The sequence below is a fragment of the Gobio gobio genome, assembly GCF_949357685.1.
Source record: "Gobio gobio genome assembly, chromosome: 16".
In the NCBI taxonomy this organism is placed as follows: Eukaryota; Metazoa; Chordata; class Actinopteri; order Cypriniformes; family Gobionidae; genus Gobio; species Gobio gobio.
Window position 1 is genome coordinate 32041757 of NC_137109.1, and position 21321 is coordinate 32063077.

Sequence of the window (21321 nt, forward strand, 5' to 3'; positions counted from 1 at the left end):
TATTGATTTTGTAGATTTTATTTCAGCTCATGACATCACACGTAACCTTTTCGTTCTCCTTCGCGTATGAAATTGGAGAGCTGCAATGAATCCGTGATGACACAAGACGGACTCTATCATATATGTCGCGTGACTGGCGGGTGTTATTTCTGTCGTGAAACCGCTCCGTGAGCCCAGAAAGAAGTGGAAACCACAGCTTGCCAGTTTCTGAAACTGTAAAAGTAAACAAGTGCATGGACAGTTGAAAGGTGTTTCTCTATATATATACAGGTCTGCTGTGCATGGTTTGGTAAACAACGTTACAAACCAAGCAGGACATACTGTAGAGGGTCCGGAAATGAAGAAGCTCATGGGATTTTACTTCCCTGTTTGGTGTGTATCTCTGAAAATACACTGTTTAGTTTGACTTTCTGAAAAAGTTCACTCCATGACCCAGCACAGGAGGTGTTTTTTTTTTTCTTTTTTCTGTGTGGTCTCAAGGGTTTGAGTTTGTTTTTGCGATAACGTATATGCTGTCACTGGTCAATGTCATGTGTTGATTTGCGACATATACCAGAATTGCATGGACTTGTCTTGTTTGCATCATTGTTTTCAGTGGGCGTTCTGTGATTTTATAAAATTAGCAGCACTTTACCGCAAACTGTTCAGTACACAGTCTCTCTCTCAGCAAGTGTGCATTATCGAGTCGACTGGTTTGGAGGATTGTACAGTATGTGAAAATCAATAGCAATGAAGGAGAGTAAACACGTGCAGATGTCTTTAAGTGTGGGAGAGTACAGTTTAGCCTGAGATCTTGCCCATCCATCTCTGTATCAACACATTAACTTAATGTCCTTCTCAGAGGTGCTTTGCATCACGACCCATGCCTCATTATACTAGCACATGGGTCCTATTCAAAGAGAGATTCTTTAAATGTCCCTCACAAAAGTTCTGCTCCAGCAGCCACTTCATTATTCACTCTTAAATGTGGTGATTTACTCAAGATACACTATTGCATGTGTATTTTTGAAGACAAATTAAGTATAATGAGATGATCCATGTCCCTGAATGGCTCGCAAATTATCAGTGATTCATTATCTTATTTTTTTTCATTAAAAGTTTTTTTTTTATTATAATTTTTCATTTATGGCAGCAAAAATAGCTGATCTGAGCACCCCTATTTTTTTAAAGAACTTAATACTTTTATTTAACAAGGATCTGTTCTTTTGAACTTTATATTTTAAAAAAAATATTGAATAAAATGCATCACATTTTTCACAAAAATATTAAGCAGCACAACCTTTTTCAACATTTATATAATAAGAAATGTTTCTTGAGCAGCAAATCAGAATATGAGAATGATTTCTGAAGGATCATGTGACACTGAAGACTACTGAAAATTCAGCCTTCCCATAACAGGAATACATTATTTATTATAAATTATATATTAAAATAGAACAGTTATTTTAAATTGTAATAATATTTCGCAATATTACTATCTTTACTGTAGTTATGATAAATGTAGCCTTGGTGAAATACGTCGTATTACCGTAGTTAAATGTGTTGCGAATATTGCATCATGTTTTCTTCAAGCCACAGAAACCTGGTGGCTGTCCAGACCTTACAGCTACAGCTTTCTTTTCACATAGTTCAGGCTACCCCCACTCTTTTACTCTTCCATTCACTCTCTCCTACCTTCATGTCAGACCTGCTGTAATTCTGCACAACACAATCTCTCATTCAGCCTCCATCTATTTCTTTGCCATTACGATATCCTGCAATCAGCTTCTCACCAACCCCCATTCGGGCACCACTCGGGCCGCTTCTGTCCTCCGCACCGGTCTGCACTTCCATATCCCTGTCTCCAAACCACCAACAGACCTGATTACAGGAAGCCTATTTAGATATGATGTATTGTCAGCCGAAGGGCAGCTTTGAATCATTCTGTCACATTCGACTGTTTTTGTTGTTCTTTCCTTCGCCGATAGCTGCAGTCTGTTCTCCATCATGCTCCAGGATTGTTTTAACTGTTTTTTTTTTCTTTTCGTCTTGCTCTTTAAGTAAACAGCTAGTCAATCACAGTGCTGCGTGAGCAACTGTGCATCCAGGCGGTCATGGCGGCCGAGAAATTCGAGGTTAATGTTGCCTCTCAAACAGCGAGTTGTTGAGCCCTGCTGTGTCTCGCCACATGAAGTCTCCTGTTATTATCCAATGTCAACCGCTTTTTAATGAAGTTACGGCTTTTTGTAAAAGTAAATACGACTTTTTACAGAGTTCGTTGGGATGAAGCCTGGATTTTTACAAATAACTCTTTCTTTCCAATGTATGTTTTAGGCTTTATGTCAAAACCAGATACTGGACCAGCATTTGCTTGTTCTTATAAAGTCTTTGATCCCACCTGCCGTTGGATGTTGTATCGAGGGGCATTGATGTACAGTCAGAGCTGCCCCTGTTCCCCAATGGAGCCATGGCCAGGCTGGGCACAGCTTGTGTTCTGGGCTCCAGGGGTCTGGTTCTGTCTGGGCCTTTGGCCATCTGAATCCACTCCACTGCACTCAGAGGCTGCCCACAGTCTGTCCTCTCAGCTGTGGAGCTGAGGGGAGCTGGGCGAACTCCCTCAGGAAATGTCCAGGCTGCGGCCTACAGGGCAAACAGAAGGGAGGCTGGAAGAGAGTGAGGCTGTTACAGTTCTGTTTTTTTTTTTTTCTTCAGCAGGACAATTAACTGAGCCCAGAGGACTCTAGTCCACAGTTGCTATTTTTGCTGCTCCTCCTCTGTTTTGTTTGAGATTTGACGCTTCGGGCAAAAGAAAGGCGGTCAGTCTATCATGGAAGAAAAAGAGAGGGGGAAAGTGTGTGTAAATAGTTAACAAATGTTAAAATGACTTTTGGGTATCTTATGTCACATATCCAAATACTTGTATTACAGTATTAAAGTCAGGTTTTGGGATCTTCACTGACTTCCTTCTAATGTGGAAAATTATCAATTAGTTGAGGGTGAATCAAAGACATTTTGACATATACATTTCTAAATTCAGTCAGGTCCACTTAAGTCAAAAACACCATAGACAAACTTTTAGCCAACTTTTTTACTGGCATATTTTGCTAAATTTACATTTAGCGATATGGCTCTGTTCTAAAATCCCCATCGTTTTCATGAGCTCCATGAAAAGCCAAGACAGGGAACAGGGAAATTTTTTTTAAATTGAGAGGGCAGCGTAAATCCCCCATTGAGAACAGAGCATGCATCGATGACAACAGAATGACATTGATTACGTTAAACACAGTTTAAGGAGGAGCTGGGGCGGAGGTGGGTTGCAAAGCAGTGTGCAGTGGAAGCAGCCAAGCAGGCAGACTGAACTGAAGCTACGCTTAAGTAAGGTGCCCTGTTTGAGAGTTGCCAATTGAGTGGATAGGAATCGGATCAGCTGATATGGACGGAGTTGGAATTTTTTTTTCCCAATCCTTGACTATGTGGCCTGCCTGAACTAATGCAGAATGCTTGATTTATTTAAAAAAAAAATATAAGCAAATTTAAAGCAAAAGTAATTTGTGTACCAGATGTAGCATAAATCCAGCCTAAAAACAACAGTATACATTGGCTCCAAAAAAAAAGAAAGTATTTTTGACACATACCCCAATGTATGAATATTATTGCATTACATTTCAAAATATAGGCTAAAACGAAGTGCCATTTGTGTTAAAGTAGTAACGTAAGCTCAAGTTTCAAAAATATACACCTCACAAAAATAGATTCGTTTGAAATGATAAAACAATTCATATATTGTTTAGAAAGAAAATTAAAGTGGAGCATATTAACCATATTTAATATGATTAATTATACTTGTGGTTATTCTGATAGTATTCTGTCTCTTGAAAAGTGACATCAGAGACAGACCAGTTGTGAGAAAATGTCTTAATTTGTTTGATGCTTCTTGGTTTGATATGTGTTATCTAATGCAGTGGAATTCATACATTTGTAAGCATAGCTTAAATGACCAAATACTTTTGGGGCCACTGTAGTGCATGCTGCATATCAAATATCAAATATCTCTGCAGACATATCTCTCTCTGTATATCTCTTACTCTGTCTCAGGGAATCACTGAAGGGCTCTGTGTGAATGTGCCCCTGAGGGCTGGAGTTTAGCACCACAACAGATAAACACACAAACAAGCTCAGTGGGCCAGTGCTGGAGAAAGACCCATTGTCTCAGTGTGAAAGTCCCACTCAATCCAGGGAGGTTAGAAAAACATCGGGCCAAGCACCATGTGGTCCACCCGTGCAGGATGTTTGGGCCTATCATGCAGATCGGGTTCCTTTTTCAATATTATCTTATTGCTCTGTCCTCAGCGAGCATTCGTGAAGCTGTCTGTGGGCCTCTGAGGAGTGGGAGGTGCCGCTACACAGAAATGAAAACGTTAATTGAATTATTTGCTCATAATGGTGGTCTATAGATTTGTTTTGCAGATTAGTGGTGCTTATGTAAACAAAACAAACGAGGGAGTTGAATAGAGCATTATTTGTTATTGGAGTTTGCTTAAGGACATTTAAAAAGGAGCCTTGTACTTGCCTATAGATGAAATGATCTGGCTGCTTCTGGTCATCATCAGATCTGTTGGTCGTTTGTATAACTAACTTTTTGCTGATCCAGCTGTATATGTATGTTTAAAGGATTATTATAACGAGTTCAATAAACTGTAAGTTAGGTTCAGTCAACAGCTTTTGTGGCATAATGTAGATTACAACAAATAATATTCAGTTGATCTCTTGTGTTTTTGTTTTTTTTGAAGTTACAGCGAGATATTCAAAGTTGAGCACAAGAAGAGTTGCATTGCTGTTAAACTGTACAAATCTCAGTTTGTGAAGCTGTCCATGATGGTTGCACCATTGCACCGGCTGCGAAAATAGGATCCATTCACACAAACTGCTCAAGTGTTGTTTTATTCATAAAGTGGTGCCTTGTGCTTGTAAATGGCTAAAGCATAGTGGGAATTGATACAGATATTCTGGCAGCTAGTTAGGAAACATAATATTTGATACTTTGGTTATCATTTTATTGCTTTCTACTTTGTGTTTTTTGGAACTGTATTGAGGTCTGAAGGAAATGACACTTATGTTTTATATACATTTCTTTGTTATGGTAATTGCAGATAGGTGTTGAATTTCACTGTGGTGACATGGTTGCATTTTCTCTTTTCCTGCAGCACTGAATGAACCCACTATTGACTACGGTTTCCAGCGGCTACAGAAGGTGATCCCTAGACACCCAGGCGACCCTGAGCGCCTACCAAAGGTCAGTTCTCTTACATGACATAACTGTTGTGCTTTCTTTGCTTTAAAGTCAACATGAAGTCCCTATTTACTTTCTGAATACACATTTCTGGTCTTATTCATTGGTGTGTTATTCCAAAGATCATCCTTTGAAACAACTTTTGTTTTCTTTTGACGTCAATTAGGCCACACAGGCTACTGGATAATGATAACCAAAAGCCAAATAACTATTTAGGCGCCGTTTAGTGCATGCATTCAGTCTGGCTTCATTCTGGTACATCCACCTATTTTTCACAGTCCAAACAATTCCCAAAGAATAAGTCCCATCCAGATTTTCTCATTGTATATTGTGTTTCACACATAAATATGTCACATTATAGAGGTAAATTGGGTTTAAATGTTGACTTTAATTGTTGATTTTAATTTCACTAGTTCACTTCTATGTTCCACAGAGTAATTACTAACATAAACACACTGGTCCTGATTTCCATTTACCATGGTAGCCTTAGCTGAAACATGGTCTTGTTATTTGAACCATTCATTACAGACTCCTTCAGTTCAGAGATTATATACTGTATATTCAATCTCACGCAGTTGTGTTCGGTATTCTCTGTGAAAGGAGCCCAGTTGTGGACCCAGTTGGGTGTTTATTTCTCTCTCCATGCATGGTTCTTAAGGAGAGGCTGGCCAAGTAAATGGATCCTTTGGGAGGGATAAATAAACATTACTTTATCTTGTTGTGCGTGTCCTATACCCCAGAGCCCTGCTCCAGCAGCACCACTTAATAGTGTAAAAAAAAAGTGAAAAAAAAAAGGAGTAATTATAGCTGGCTGCCGGCTGGGCATGCTCATGCTCAGAACTGACCTTGTGCTGTTAGCAGCCCTCGGTATCAAAGCTAGGCCATCAGTATTCATGTCCCATGAGCCACCTCCCAATCCATTACACCTTAAACGCATCAAATTAAACCATGGGGTCAACGAATGCGGCATCAAACCAAAGCCAATCTAGAGGAATCGGGCAAATGTAGAGTTGGTGTCCAAGTAGTTAAAGTTCTGCTAATCTCATGTGACCTGCACAACACAATTTTTTTATTTAATTCTTTGTCGCACTTTGTCTAGTGATTTAGTGTTTGACAGGAAGTGATTTCATAGCTGTTCTTTTTGTGATGTCAGAGTTAACATTTTGCAGGCACTCTGGGAATAAATGGGTCATAGGTTATACCACAAATTCATTGGATGTCTTGGGTGCTGAACTGAAATGTGTGAATACTCAAAGCATAATAAAAATTGTTGTTGTTGTTATTATTATTATTGTTATCCACACTTTATAATAATAATAATCATCAAAACTATGAAAACTTTTCATTCATTATCAATTTTGGGGGAAATCATTTAAAAATCGTATCATTTGTAGGCACAATTTATATTTGACACAATACTAAATAATAAATAAATATATAATATTTTTATTTAAAAAATAATTTATATTTGAGTGCAAACTACTTTTTGATCTAAATGATCAAAATTCGTTTTTTAGATCATTTAGGTAAAATGTGTCCAGACTTTTGTTTAGTGATATTTGTTAAATATTATCTGTAGCATAACTAATAAACATGCCATGAACAATTTTGGGACATTTTTTGATGTAGGCTTTATCCAACTTCTGGAGATTGCACGCTCAGGCTTTCTTATATAGTAGTCCTCCTCCTTGCTCTATCTCTCAATTTCTTCTTTCATTCTCTTCCCTCACTCCCTCACTCATCCCTCGTGTTAGTGTCCATTCCCCAGCTGGTGAGGAGAGGACAGATCTTCTGTCTCCTGTCAGTGGGGCTAAAGAGGGCAATGGCGTTTGATCTCAGTCCCTAATGAACCACATGGACATTGTCTGAATACCTTCCTGTGCAGTCCCTCAGTCTGAACCCTGTGTTATCGCATACACGCACACTCACGCACACACACACACACACACACACACACACACACACTCGCCCTCCATCGTGTACTGGAGCACTGTGCTGACCCGCTAAAGGGCCTTGTAGAAATTACCAGCAGACATGTGTTGCTACTTGTCCCTCCTAATGCTGATGGGGACTATTACATTACTGGCTCATTGATGTCACTGATGAAGATAGAAAAAAAAACTTTATAATGACATTAAATATACAGTATATATATTTAAAATATGTAATTGCTTTATTTTGTGTGTGTGTGTGTAATCTCAGTAATATTGTTAAAAAAAACATAATCAAAAGGTTTGGCAATCCTGTTTTTGTCATTTGCTTGTCAGAGAAATTAGCTTCTCTGCAGAAAGAGGAAACGTAAAATCTGCCCCTCTATGATTATTTTTCTCTGTCTGTCATATTGGAACTGTCTGGTAATTTTCATTGAAACTGGGGCAACATGTTGCTCACAAATGCTCTCTGTGGTCTTAACCTTGGCTTGATTTGGGCTCATTTTCCCGGGCTGATGATGAAGCTGAATGCATTAGGTGGGTCATGGCCGGGGTCGCTTGTCACATCTTTCCCACTGTTTCCAGCTTAAGGGAGGCAAACCAGAATACACTCGCGCCTGAACTCCCCAGAGAGCCTGCTTAACGGTCGCCCATATTTTTAACTGATTCCTTACCTTTTAATGAATAGGGTGGAACGGCCCACAAGTGAGCAGCCTCACTCTATTAGAGATGCTGAATAAAACAGGTAGGCAAAACTACTCGGCAAGATAGCTTCAGGGTCAGGTATGGGGGAAATCCCACAGGAAGCAGTTAGATATTTGTTATATTAAGATACCGAAGGACGTGCTCACTTTTTCAGCTGCCCATGTACCATTTTTTTCTCCACTTATTAAAACAAAATGATAGTCTTGTTTTTAGAGAAATCAAACAAAATTCATTGAGGTTTGTGCTTAAAACAAGAAAAAAATATTTCCCAACGAGGTAAGAAAAATAGCCATCATTCAAAGGAAAAATAATGAATACAGTATAACTTACTGTCATGGTTCTGTTCTGATTCGTTTTTTCTGTCACTGTTTGCTTGAGTTCACGTATTATTGTTTGTTGCTATGGTTTCTGATTAGATACACACCCAGTTCTCTGTTTGGTGTCGTTAATGGTAAATGTGTTGGGGTTCTAGTTCTCTGTGTTTATTAAAGGTTTTTTTTTATCTCGTTCATTCTGCGTCATGCGTTTTCTTCGGAACCAACTACACAGCTCCCATTAGAGTCCTCTATGGGTCCTGTTTGGCATACGTGGCCATTGGTCCTCTTAGCAGCATCAAATTGCGAGTAGATTATATACAGAAAGCGAGCAAATTAATGACTGAAGCTGTCGATCTCTTCAGTTGCAGCACGCAAACACTGTGCTCTACACTGCAAAACCTGTTGTAATTAGAAATCTTTGATGAGAGCATGAACACAAATAAGCACGGGACCGTTTGAAAGTATCTTTCTATCAGTGGGTAACGAATTTAGTCGAAATAGTCTTGGCTATTGGACCCATAGTCCGCCTGTGCCTATTGTTTCCCAACTAGCACCCACACAGCAAATGAAAATGTAAATATTATTCCACCAGTTACATAAAACATTAGCAGTTCACTCGTCGGGTACTGGCGGCTGCATGCAGGACAGTTCCCGTGACATTTCCCATTTGCATTTTATTTTTATTTTAAGTTTTATGTCATTTGGAGCGTAAGCCTCACAAAATTTTGTTAGATTTCTCTAAAAACAAACCTTTATATCTTATGTAATTTTGCTTCTCAAGATATCTGTCTTATTTCAATTTTTTTTTACTATTTTTGACAACAACAAAAAATTAATTGTGTCTTTTGTGTGTAATGCATTCATTTTTTCCATTGGGATTTTTTAAAATCCTTAATAATAGAGTAAATCATGAATCAAAACATCCAACTCCTACATGATTCACAACATTGCAAACTTTGAAGCATTTTTTCTAATCAGAGAAAAGTATAAATTTAACTTATTTTATGAGGGAATGAAATATCCCATGAAGAATAAAAAAAAGACAATTAAAAAAGTACTAATCTGGTTACAGTGCATCTGGAAAGTATTTACCGCGCTTCACTTTTTCCAAATTTTGTTATGTTTACAGCCTTATTCCAAAATGGATTATATTCATAATTTTTTTCCTCAATTCTTCAAACAATACCCCATAATGACAATGTGAAAGAAGTTTGTTTGAAATCTTTGCACCTTTATTAAACAAAATCACATGTACATAAGTATTCACAGCCTTTGCCATGACACTCAAAATTGAGCTCCTGTTTCAATTCAATTCAATTCAAATTTATTTGTATAGCGCTTTTCACAATACACATTGTTTCAAAGCAGCTTTACAGAAAGTGCATTTCATAGATGTACAGTAAAAATGTTAGAAAGACAATGTTAAAGAATAATGTTCGAAAAAGTTAATCAATCGTGTATTAATTTAGGCCATAACAACGCTGGCGTTGAGTCGTCTCTTCACAGGCGTGGAGTCGTCTCATCACAGGTGTCGGGGCATCCGAAGTCTCCATGAGAGGCTGGATACAAACTGGAGCTGATGAACTATTTACCTCGGGACTAGTGTCCCGAGATAACAACAGAAAAGCAGATGGGAAATGATTAGCGTAGCTGCTGTTCAGAATATTATATTAATGCTTTTGATCCGATTTAACTGTAGTATAAAAAGATAATTATAATGTGAATGCTTGGCTAAAGAGATGCGTCTTTAATCTAGTTTTAAACTGGGACAGCGAGTCTGAACCTCGAACAATATCAGGAAGACTATTCCAGAGTTTAGGAGCTAAATGTGAAAAAGCCCTCCCTCCTTTAGTGGACTTAGATATCCTAGGAATGACCAGAAGCCTAGAGTTTAGTGATCTTAAAGAGCGCGATGGATTGTAGGGCGATAGAAGATCCGTTAGATACACTGGAGCTAAACCATTTAGGGCTTTATAGGTTAGTAGCAATAGTTTGTAATTGATACGGAACTTCACAGGTAACCAGTGTAGAGATGATAAAATTGGTGTTATATGATCATATTTTCTTGACCTAGTAAGAACTCTAGCAGCCGCGTTTTGGACTAACTGTAGTTTGTTTATTGAGGATGCAGGACAACCAGCTAATAAAGCATTACAGTAATCTAATCTCGAGGTCATGAATGCATGAACTAACTTTTCTGCATCAGAAATAGATAGCATGTTACGTAGCTTAGCAATGTTTCTAAGATGGAAAAATGCCGTTCTTGTAACATATGAAATATGATTTTCGAATGTCAGGTTGCGGTCTAATATAACACCCAGGTCTTTTACTGTAGTGGATAAAGTGACAGGACATCCTTCCAAGGTAAAATTGTATTGCGAGAGGTTTTGTGGTCAGTTTTTTGGACCAATAAGTAACACCTCCGTTTTATCTGAATTTAATAGCAGAAAATTACACGTCATCCAGTATTTAATATCTTCAACACACGCTGTCAGTTTAGATAATTTAGCGTTTTCATCCGGTCGTGATGAAATATATAATTGAGTGTCATCAGCATAACAGTGGAAATTAATTCCATGTTTTCTTATAATATTACCAAGTGGCAGCATATATATAGAGAATAGCAGAGGGCCTAGCACGGATCCTTGCGGCACCCCATAGTCTACTGACGTCATCTTTGATTTTTCCCCATTTAGACAGACAAAATGGTAGCGGTCTGATAAGTACGATCTAAACCAGTTTAATGCCTGTCCCTGAACACCAGTATAATTTTGAAGTCGATCTAAGAGTAGTTTATGATCTATGGTATCAAACGCAGCACTAAGATCGAGTAGAACTAGTATTGAGATACAGCCTTGGTCAGAAGCTAGAAGTAAATCATTTGTGATTTTAACGAGTGCAGTTTCTGTGCTATGATGCGGCCTGAATCCTGATTGAAATTTTTCATAGATAACATTTTCTTGCAAGAAAGCGCACAATTGAGCGGACACAACTTTTTCTAGTATTTTAGACATAAATGGAAGATTTGAAATTGGTCTGTAATTTGCTAGGTTATTATGATCTAATTGTGGCTTCTTAATGAGAGGTTTTATGACTGCCAACTTGAATATTCTTGGAACATGACCTAAAGATAAAGATGAGTTAATAATATTGAGAAGAGGCTCTTCCACTACAGGTAACAATTCTTTCAGTAGTTTAGTGGGTATTGGATCTAATAAACATGTTGTTGGTTTAGATGCAATGATAAGTTTATTTAGCTCTTCCTGTCCTATGGTTGTAAAGCGGTGTAGTAGTTCTTGAGGGGCGATAATCGCGGTTGAATCATAACACATCATTAAAGATTGTACATTTACAATTTTGTTTCTGATGCTTTCTATTTTCTCAGTGAAGAAATTCATAAAATCATTACTACTAAACTGTAACGGAATATTTTGCTCAGGCGATGTTTGTTTATTTGTTAGGCTAGCCACGGTGTTAAATAAAAACCTTGGGTTATTTTGATTATTTTCTATTATTTTGCGGAGATGCTCAGCCCTGGCTGCTTTTAGGGCCTTTTTATAACGTGACATACTATCTTTCCACGCGATTCTAAAGACCTCTAAATTTGTTTGTTTCCATTTACGCTCTAAGTTACGAGTTTCTCTCTTGATAACATGATCATTCCACTGATCATTTCCACTGATCATCCTTGAGATATTTCTACAACTTGGAGTTGTAGAATTGGAGTGTAGATTGGAGTCTACATGTGGTAAATTCAGTTGATTGGACATGATTTGGAAAGGCACACACCTGTCTAAATAAGGCCCCACAGTTAACAGTGCATGTCAGAGCACACAAGTCATGAAGTCCAAGGAATTGTCTGTAGACCTCCGAGACAGGATTGTATCGAGCCACAGATCTGGGGAAGGGTACTGAACAATTTCTGCAGCACTGAAGGTCCCAATGAGCACAGCGGCCTCCATCATCTGTAAATGGAAGAAGTTTGGAACCACCAGGACTATTCCTAGAGTTGGCCGCCCGGCCAAACTGAGCGGTCTGGAGGAAACCAGGCACCGCTCATACCATCCTCACAGTGAAGCATGGTGATGGCAGCATCATGGTGTGGGGAGGTTTTTCAGCTGCAGGAAAACTGGGAGACTAGTCAGGATCGAGGGAAAGATGAATGCAGCAATGTCCAGAGACATCCTTGATGAAAACATGCTCCAGAGCGCTCTCTGGACCTCAGGCTGAGGCGAAGGTTCCTCTTCCAACAGGACAACGACCCTAAGCAAACAGCCAAGATAACAAAGTAGTGGCTACGAGACAACTCTGTGAATGTCCTTGAGTGGCCCAGCCAGAGCCCAGACTTAAATCAGATCTGAAAATGGCTGTGAACCGATGCTCCCCATCCAACCTGATGGAGCTTGAGAGGTCCTGCAAAGAAGAATGGGAGAAACTGCCCAAAGATATGTGCCAAGCTTGTAGCATCATACTCAAAAAGACTGTAATTGGTGCCAAAGGTGCTTCAAAAAGTATTGAGCAAAGGCTGTAAATACTTAGGTATATGTGATTCTTTTCATTTTTTATTTTTTATCAATTTGCAAATATTTCAAACAAACTTTCACATTGTCATTATGGAGTTTTGTTTGTAGAATTGAGGAAAAATATATGAATTGAATCCATTTTGGAATAAGGCTGTAACATAACAAAATGTGGTATAAGTGAAGCGCTGTGAATACTTTCTGAATGCACTGTATAGTTATAATATACATAATTTTAAGTTTTTCAAAATATTCTAATATATAAAAATGTAGGTTGTTCAAGATTGTAGTGAGACTAGCCTGTTTACGTTTTTCACAGTGCTTCTTGGGAGTGGGATGTCACTGCTGAACTCTTTCAATGTGGTTTACATTGCAGTTTTTTCACATTGTGTTGATCTTTTGGAGGATTATGGGTAGTGTAGTTGAAATCACACTGACTTTTGGCTTCTGCAGAAGCACATGCTATCACTTAACATCCTCAGAGCTCATGGTCGGTCTTTCCTGACATGTTTCTCTATGAAGAAAATGATTGGCTGATGAATAGAAATTCGCTCATTAAATGCCTAATTGGTTAATGTTTGTCTTCAGAGAATGCTGATCACATGGAAAACAATGGGCCTGGGCCTTGACATGTTGGCAGAGAAAGAGAGTAAGAGACGGAGAACAAAAGGAACAGAGGCAGGAAGGGAGAGAGAGAGAGAGAGAGAGAGAGTTGGGTGATCCATCATGGTGAAGTCAGCTGTCCGGTGCTGCCTTCTCACAGGTCAGCCGATCGAAGGCACCACAGCCCTCACTTTATTACTGCTCACCCAACAATAATTGAGTCACCACAAGGGGGAAGAGGTAGCCAAGGCAGCATGAGGAAAGAGGGCATAGAGATAGTGAACATGGAAAGGGTAAATGAGAAATAATTTCTTGGTGTACCTTTACATGTCCGGTTGGTTGTCAAGACAAGGTTGGTGTTAGCAGATAGATTTTACCCTGATTTCCTCAAGTACTTGAGCTTGTACACATCTCTCTCTCCCTCTCTCTGTCTTCCCCTCCCTTTTCTGTCCCTCCTCCTCCTCTCTTTCGAACACTCTCAGCGAGATATTAACAGCGTCGGCTACTGCGCCCAGCCACTCATTTCAGCACTATTGATTTTGCCCTTTATTGAGGCAATAACAGTTTGTTGACGGCACTTCTCTAAACTGCTGGACTCAATCACAGGTGAGGGCCAAGTGTGGAACACGGCAGGTTAACTTGTTTCTCTCAGTCCTTGAACAAGCATGCTACTATGTTATCCAGCCCAGCAAATTTATTACGCAGCGTTAGTTCGACAAGATGTTTTTTACGTCTAAAGTCTCTTATAATAACATGATTTTTGTATGTACTGGTGTTAGTGAGGATATTTGATTTCAAACCAAGGGTGCATTTCTCCAGAGGTCAAGCAAGAGTCTCCTGTTAGCCTAGATATTGTATAAAACAGAGTGTTTCATTTTACGTAAGGCTGGCCAAAAATATCATAGTACCATATTAATGTATTTGCATACTTTCATGATATATATTTTTATTCTAATTTTGTTTTTTATAGGGTAGTATTTTATATGGGGTGTCTATATAAATAATATATATATATTATATATATATATATATATATATATTATAGTAGATGGATATATTTAGTGTTTGTAAGGAATCATTTGAAGATGAAACTGCATCCCCATATTCAGCACATCCAGGCTGCGGCCTTGTTTGGTCTCTCTCCATCTCCTCTGTCAGCGTTGTTTCCCACATTTTCCCTGTCACTTCACACCCACCTGATCCCCCTTGGCTACCTCTACAGGGTCCAGAATTCAATCTGTGCTTCCAGGAAAAATCTCTTGTTTCTGGGTAACATTGCAGTGTGTTCTTTATACATTAGTGGGAAATCCATAAAACCACTATAAAATATCTGAATATGGATGGAATTAAACTTAATTTGCACAAGTTTATCTAGACCAGTGTTTCTCAACCCGAAGCAAGAAAAGTTGGAGATCACTGATCTCACAAACTTTTCTTCAAAAATAGTATATATATATATATATAATTTCATTTCATTGAGAAGTATATGATCCAGACCTTCGGTCTTTGCACATTTTTTGGTGGCTGCACTCCGCTGTCGTACTGTGCAGATGTAGACAGACAGGTTATTATTGACTTTCAGAGAGTAACCTTTGAGGCCCGGAGAGAATATGAATTATGCAATGAAGTCACATTAGTTAAAGAGCACAGTGACTGATATTTATGATGGGCAGATATTGATAGTGGAAAGACATGGAGGAGGAGGGAGAGATTGGGAAAGAAAGACTAAAGATATTTGATTTTGCTTTAGATAAGCACGGTGGTTACGCCACCATGTTCAGCAATACATCCGACAGAGCTAGCAAACTCAAATCTGGGAAAGTCAAAGAACTGAGCATCAGCTGTGCTCATACACATGGAATGGACATTCTGCTCTACTTCCCATGTGATTCACCGTGTCGTCGCAATGTGATGGCTACTTTCACTCAATGCACTCTTGCATAAATCACAGTTTACCTCATGCAAAGGTGATTAACACACGTGTGACACCATATGTACCGTAAAAACTGGCTGAACCTGCAGCTATTCACTTAAATCCAGGAAAATGCATGCAAATATTTTAACTGTCATGCATAAAAACCTTTTTCTTTTTTGATGAACCACTGTTCCTTTATGCTGCCCGTAACCAACTCTGTCATAAGGCTGTCATACAGTTGTGATTATTACGGTAAAGACACTTTTCTATCAGATTAAAACCTAACACATTGTTCTGGAAACCGTCGCAGTTGTATTGACTCACGGTTGGAGTATCTCATCTCTTACATCAGCGACAAATGGTGTGTTTGAAACGGAAGATTAGATTATTGTCAGGATAAGGAAAGGCTCACTATATGATAGCCTTCATTCATCAAAATGGATTGCAGCCTTGGCGGGTATAAACAGCATGACATTACACACCGGTGTGGTCACTGTTTGAGCCAAGCATTTACAGTTATTGCAAAAAGATAGAGGCACATGAGTTTGTGTGGTTAGTTTGCACAGATTATATGTACAACCTTACTTGGATTGGGTTTGCATTTGGTGCACCCTATATACTAACAGTATACTATGTGCTATTCTTATATTCTAGTCATTTGTTTTTGAATGTTTACAATAAGGCTGTAATTTTAACGTTTATTTTGGCTTGTGATTTAATTTTCCTACCTTAGGAGTAATTCAGGGAAATCTGAAGTCTTGAGATGATATGGAAATAAATTAAGCAGTATTTTGACTCCTAAAAATTTATCTGCTACTATAATGCAGTGCCCTCTTTGATTTACTAGCAAACATTGCTATGCAATTAAATGCAGTTAATTTTGATTAATCAATTTGCATATGATGTAGTTAATTTGATTCAAGTTGTTAGTCAGTTGACAGCCTTAGAAACAATTCTGAGATGCTATGGGACTAAAGGCTGTATTTATTTAAATTTGTGACTGCACAGCACTACCTCAGTAGTAAGGGACCTCAGTTAAGCTAATAAAATCAGAACCTCCTCAAGACCAGCAGTCCATGAGGTCAGGGGAGCAGAGCAGGAAGTATGACATCATCACGCCGCTCCGTTCCGCATGAGCGACGATGGTGACCCTGCTGGTATTACTGCTCTAATAGAACATTAGGAGATGATAAAATTGCAAATGAACAAGCACAGGAATAAATTTGTCATGTTTTTACAGGCCTGGCTTCCTTGTAAATGTGCAGACGCCATTGCCTTAACATTCCAGATGTGACCCGGGCCTTATTTCATTTTTTTTCAGCAGTCCCCTTCCTAATGAATGTATATCATATTACCAGCCACCATAATTTACACACAGGAACAGATTCAATGTCCGGCGCACATTAATGTGGATGCTGGCCCTTACAGTGCTGCGCTGTGGCTATTTGATATTATATTCTTCGAAACACTATGCCTGGGGTTGTTTGGTTGCACACATTCACATTTATGCGTGCTTATGTATTACTATGAGTGTATATATACGTCTCAGCTTTCGCGTTGATGGAAAACAAAGCTGGAAAACACCTGTCAGGGTGCTAAAGACACTCCAAATGGGTCGAAACGGAGATTGGGTCCTCATAGCTCATTGCCGTACTGAAGGAGTGGAGAAGGGGGAGGATAGAGCCCGGGTTATGATGGCTCTGACTGATAGACAGCTATACAGACGCACAGATCCAAGATCAGGTTTCTTTCCTGTTTACCGCTCCTGGCTCCCTGCTCATGCCCTTACTGGAAGCCCTGCTACTCGCCCAGGAAATGGGCTCTGCTTCCAGACACAGGGCCACCACACACAGCCCATGCTAATAGCATTTATTTGTTTATCTGGACAAACTTTTGGCCCCTTCCTTATTGGATTTGCCCTCTCAACAGATCCCTCCCCCACCCCCCAATATCGTAATGACGGGAGATCGATAGGTAGGGACGAGACCTTTTAACAAAGGAGTGTGAGTGCGAAAGGGAGAGAAGTAGAGGAGAGTATGAGGTATGTGTAGAGGTGTACTGGATAAATGACACAGTACCGGTGCAGCAGGGGACCGAGCCATGGACTAATGCTATCCATCCCTTATGTTCTTCCTCCATCCCAGCAAGAAGAGGGTAAAGGAGAAGAGCCCATCGGAGTCACACATCCATACTAAAGCATCACTTTAGGCCTCCCCAGGCTCCTGCGCTTCTCTCAATCACCCAGCCCGAGCCTGGGCGAACGGAGACGGGCGCCTCCCCCGCGAAGCACCCCTAACGAGGGGTTAACGCAGTGCCAGAGCTCCCATTATTGAGTGAATTTAGCACCTTGGACAGCGCACTAAAAATCTTTATTGCTTTGCTGACCCCCTCGTCATGTTCGTGTCTGTGTGTTGCGTCTGGGGCCGCCGGGGGGAGGTGGAGAGGGCTGATTGAAAGGCAATATGTCGGTTGGCAGGCAGGCACACATGCTCGGGGGCTTGTTCGCAGCGAGGGTTACACGCCAAGGGTGAGAACAATTTTCTGGTTGTCGCACTGCGAGCTTATTTCCTCAGCACCAGCACATTAACTTTTAAAAAGGGTTCCACTGGAGCTTCAGGGTTTAAAAAAAACGAGAGAGAAGAAGAGGGCTTGGAAGAAAGGAAATGAATACACAGTGTAAAGAACACTGTAAATAAATGTTTAATGTGTGAAAAGGTTGGTAATAAATAGGTTTTTGTTTATGGAAGTGAAAGTCGATTACCTGGAAGGAAAATAACATTACTGTAGCCCCTGCCTCCTGCGGAGCGGGATTTTTGCATGTACTAACATGCATGTATTTGCTTTAAATTTGTTTGTGTTCATGTATTATACATGGAATCGGTGGCAGTACTGCTGGTAGGAAGTGCTGTTGGTATTACAAGGGCTGTTAAGGTGTTTTCTAAGACATATTCCCTCTGCAAATGGTAGTGTAGGGGAGTTGTGGTCAGGACTATTGGCCAGCAATCCAAAGGTCACTTGTTCAAACCCTGTCAGGGGCGATCTATGAACTGAAGGTCCCCTGTTAGCATTGTGCCCTTTAGCAAAGCACTTAACCTGATATTGTTCTAAAGGGACTGATCCTGTAGTAATTGTACTTTAAGTCTCTTTGTGTCGGTCAAGTAACCAAATAGACTAGAAGAATTGAATGTTTGGGTTAATTAAATCACACTTAAATAAAAATAAAAAAACGTCCTTGTAAACATCCTTAAAATGCTAAATTTTGTAAAATATGTCTTGAAGTTGTCTGTGATCTATATCGTGTTTTGTGCATTTGACATCATGAAAAAATAGAGAGCTAAAGTGCCACCTTTTAAAAATTCTGTCTTACAGGAGGTGATTCTGAAGAGGGCAGCAGACCTGGTGGAAGCTCTGTATGGGATGCCACACAATAATCAGGTAAGATTCAAGTTTACACGGCAAGATCGCGAACCATAAACACTAGATGCACAGGGCCTCATTCAGAAATCATGATTCATAAATAATTTGGGACTAAAATGTGTACTAAATTTACTATAACATTTAGGAACTGACTGGAACCGCACATACATACGTTTTAAACTCTACAAATGTATAAATTGCATACATATAAGGAAAAATAGTTATAATGCTGCGCAATCTTTTTGGCAAGAGTGCAAGCGCACAAGGGAGTACAAATTGTATTATTAAGGATAAGATTGTGATCAGTGTAAATAATACCATCCTCCACATGTAAATTGTTTAATTGAGCATTAACGATAAGCATTTGTTCCCAGTTCAGAGCTTTAAGGCCTTGTTCTCTAATATTCCCTAACATATTTCCTCAACATAAATCCCCCAGCGCAATTCCTCCAGAGCTCTCGCTCATTGGTTTGAAGGACCACAAGGGCATCTTCAATGTTAGATCAGTTATGAACTGCGAGTGAGGGCATATGCTCATCGATTGCTGAGCTGAGCATGAGTGCAGTGATGCTGAATTATTTAGGCTGGGCAGTGGATGGAGCATGACTCCAGTCATCAACCCACTCAAAGAGCTCTCTCTGAGGAACCCCTATCCCCCCAACCTCCACACAGTCCTGTCATCTTTATGAGGGTGAATTATGAGACCAAAATGTGCAGCCCCACTCCCCTCCACCCTAAACTTCTGTGTTTTGCTCTCTATCTAGACTGGCTGGCTTTTTAAATTATTTCTTTAGTTTTAACAATATATTTAACCTCTTATTCACTGATTCATATGATCCTATTTGGACAGGTGGCAACACATAGGTTGTGCATAGGTGTAATTGTTTTAAGAAATCTTTTAAAATACTAAGTAATAAGGTGCAGTGGCAAAAATTATATATTTTTGTTTTTTTAATTGTTTCATCGCTATTTATCATTTTATTTTTATGTATTAATTGGTTTATTATATATAATTTTTAATGCATTTTATTGTGATAAATGTTTTACATAGTATTTTATTATTTAGTCAAACCATTATTTATAATGTATATGATTATTTGAAGTAGAGCGAGGTTTTTTTCAGACAGTTGTTGGCTAACTAATATCCCTCTAATCGTGGCATTGGTTCATTTCTTTGTTGATCCTGACAGGAGATCATTCTGAAAAGAGCAGCAGATATCGCAGAGGCGCTTTATAACGTCCCACGTGGTCACAACCAGCTGCCAGGTCTGGCTAACACCTCAGTCCACACTGGCATGATGGGTGTCAACTCCTTTCACAGCCAGCTCGCTGTCAATGTGTCCGAGTCCACACAAGCAGCCAATCAGGGTGAGCAGAGATGACATTAATCTTAAAACCTCAAGATATTTTGGACATTCACAAAAAAAGACAGATTAATCCTAGGCTACTGTGATTGAATATGTGTATGTGCATGCAAAGAGAGATACCTAGAAAGATTGAGCAGTGAATTCACTTTTGCATGTAGTATTTTAGCACAAATGCCTGCATTTTATTTGGGGGTGTAACGGTTCAAATTACTTGCGGTTTGGTTTTTATCACGATTTTAGGGTCACGGTTTCAGTACGGTCTGATATTTGCTATGTACAGGGAATAAAGGACTACTGTCAAATACAAATAAAGAAAATAAGAATAAATAATAAACAACTACAAGCAACAGCACACAAAATAAACAGTGCTTTTCAGATTATTTAGGTATCTAATCTTAGTTTTCAGGTACATAAATTGAATAAAGTAATCTAATGTAAAATAACATTGCATATAATCCTCACTGTATAAATTAAATAAAGATGAATCATTATTAAAGTTACAAAAGCTATTCAGTCAAGATCAGTGAGTGATTTCCTTGTCTTTTGTTGTTTGAGTAACATTAAAAACACAGACCACAGGAATATAGGCTGCTGTCACTTTAAGACATAATGAATGGATGTAACACATTCGTTTACGTTCACTTAACCGCATTGAACAAAGTTTACTAGAGTGACTGTTTTATCCACGTTTTTTGATCATTGCTGCTGTACTATATTGGCAAGCCAGAAGGCGTATCCACCAGAAACATACATTAGCTGAACTCCGTCTTGTCTGTTTTATGCATTATTTTCAAGAAACCATATTATAGATGCGTCGTCAGATTTAAAGGACAACTCCGGTGAAAAATGAACCTAGGGGTAATTAACACATGGTTACCGAGTAGATCATTCTCTGGGATGCGTTTTCATGAAAATCGAATGTAAAGAGTTTTATCTCTAAAAGCAGATTAGTTTATACGCGAGTGAATGGGGCACAGAGTATAAGGCTCAAAATAGCCTCACACTAACATTGGCAAACCCTACATGCAAACCGAAGCTTTTGTACACTTACAAAGTTCTCAATGCTTCGGTTTGCATGTAGGGACCCTCATTATGCTACCGTGTTAGTGTGAGGCTATTTTGAGCCTTGTTAGTGGTATAAACTAGCGATTTAATTTTACTTACTCTGTGCCCCATTCACTCGCGTTATAAGCTAATCTGTTTTTAGAGATAAAACTCTTTACATTCGATTTTCATGAAAACGCATCCCAGAGAACGATCTACTCGGTAACCATGTG

The 21321-nt window shown here is 39.1% G+C and overlaps 1 protein-coding gene across 2 annotated transcripts in view; it reads left to right on the forward strand.

Moving 5' to 3' along the window:
• ebf1a (EBF transcription factor 1a) overlaps positions 1-21321 on the forward strand; it is a 133179-nt gene that overhangs the window by 103634 nt on the left and 8224 nt on the right. For both annotated transcript variants that reach the window (XM_079838383.1, XM_079838384.1), the window contains exons 11-13: positions 5184-5272; positions 18630-18695; positions 19868-20045. In XM_079838383.1, the coding sequence (XP_079694509.1) occupies positions 5184-5272; positions 18630-18695; positions 19868-20045 (333 nt within the window). The remainder of the gene's footprint in view (positions 1-5183; positions 5273-18629; positions 18696-19867; positions 20046-21321) is intronic.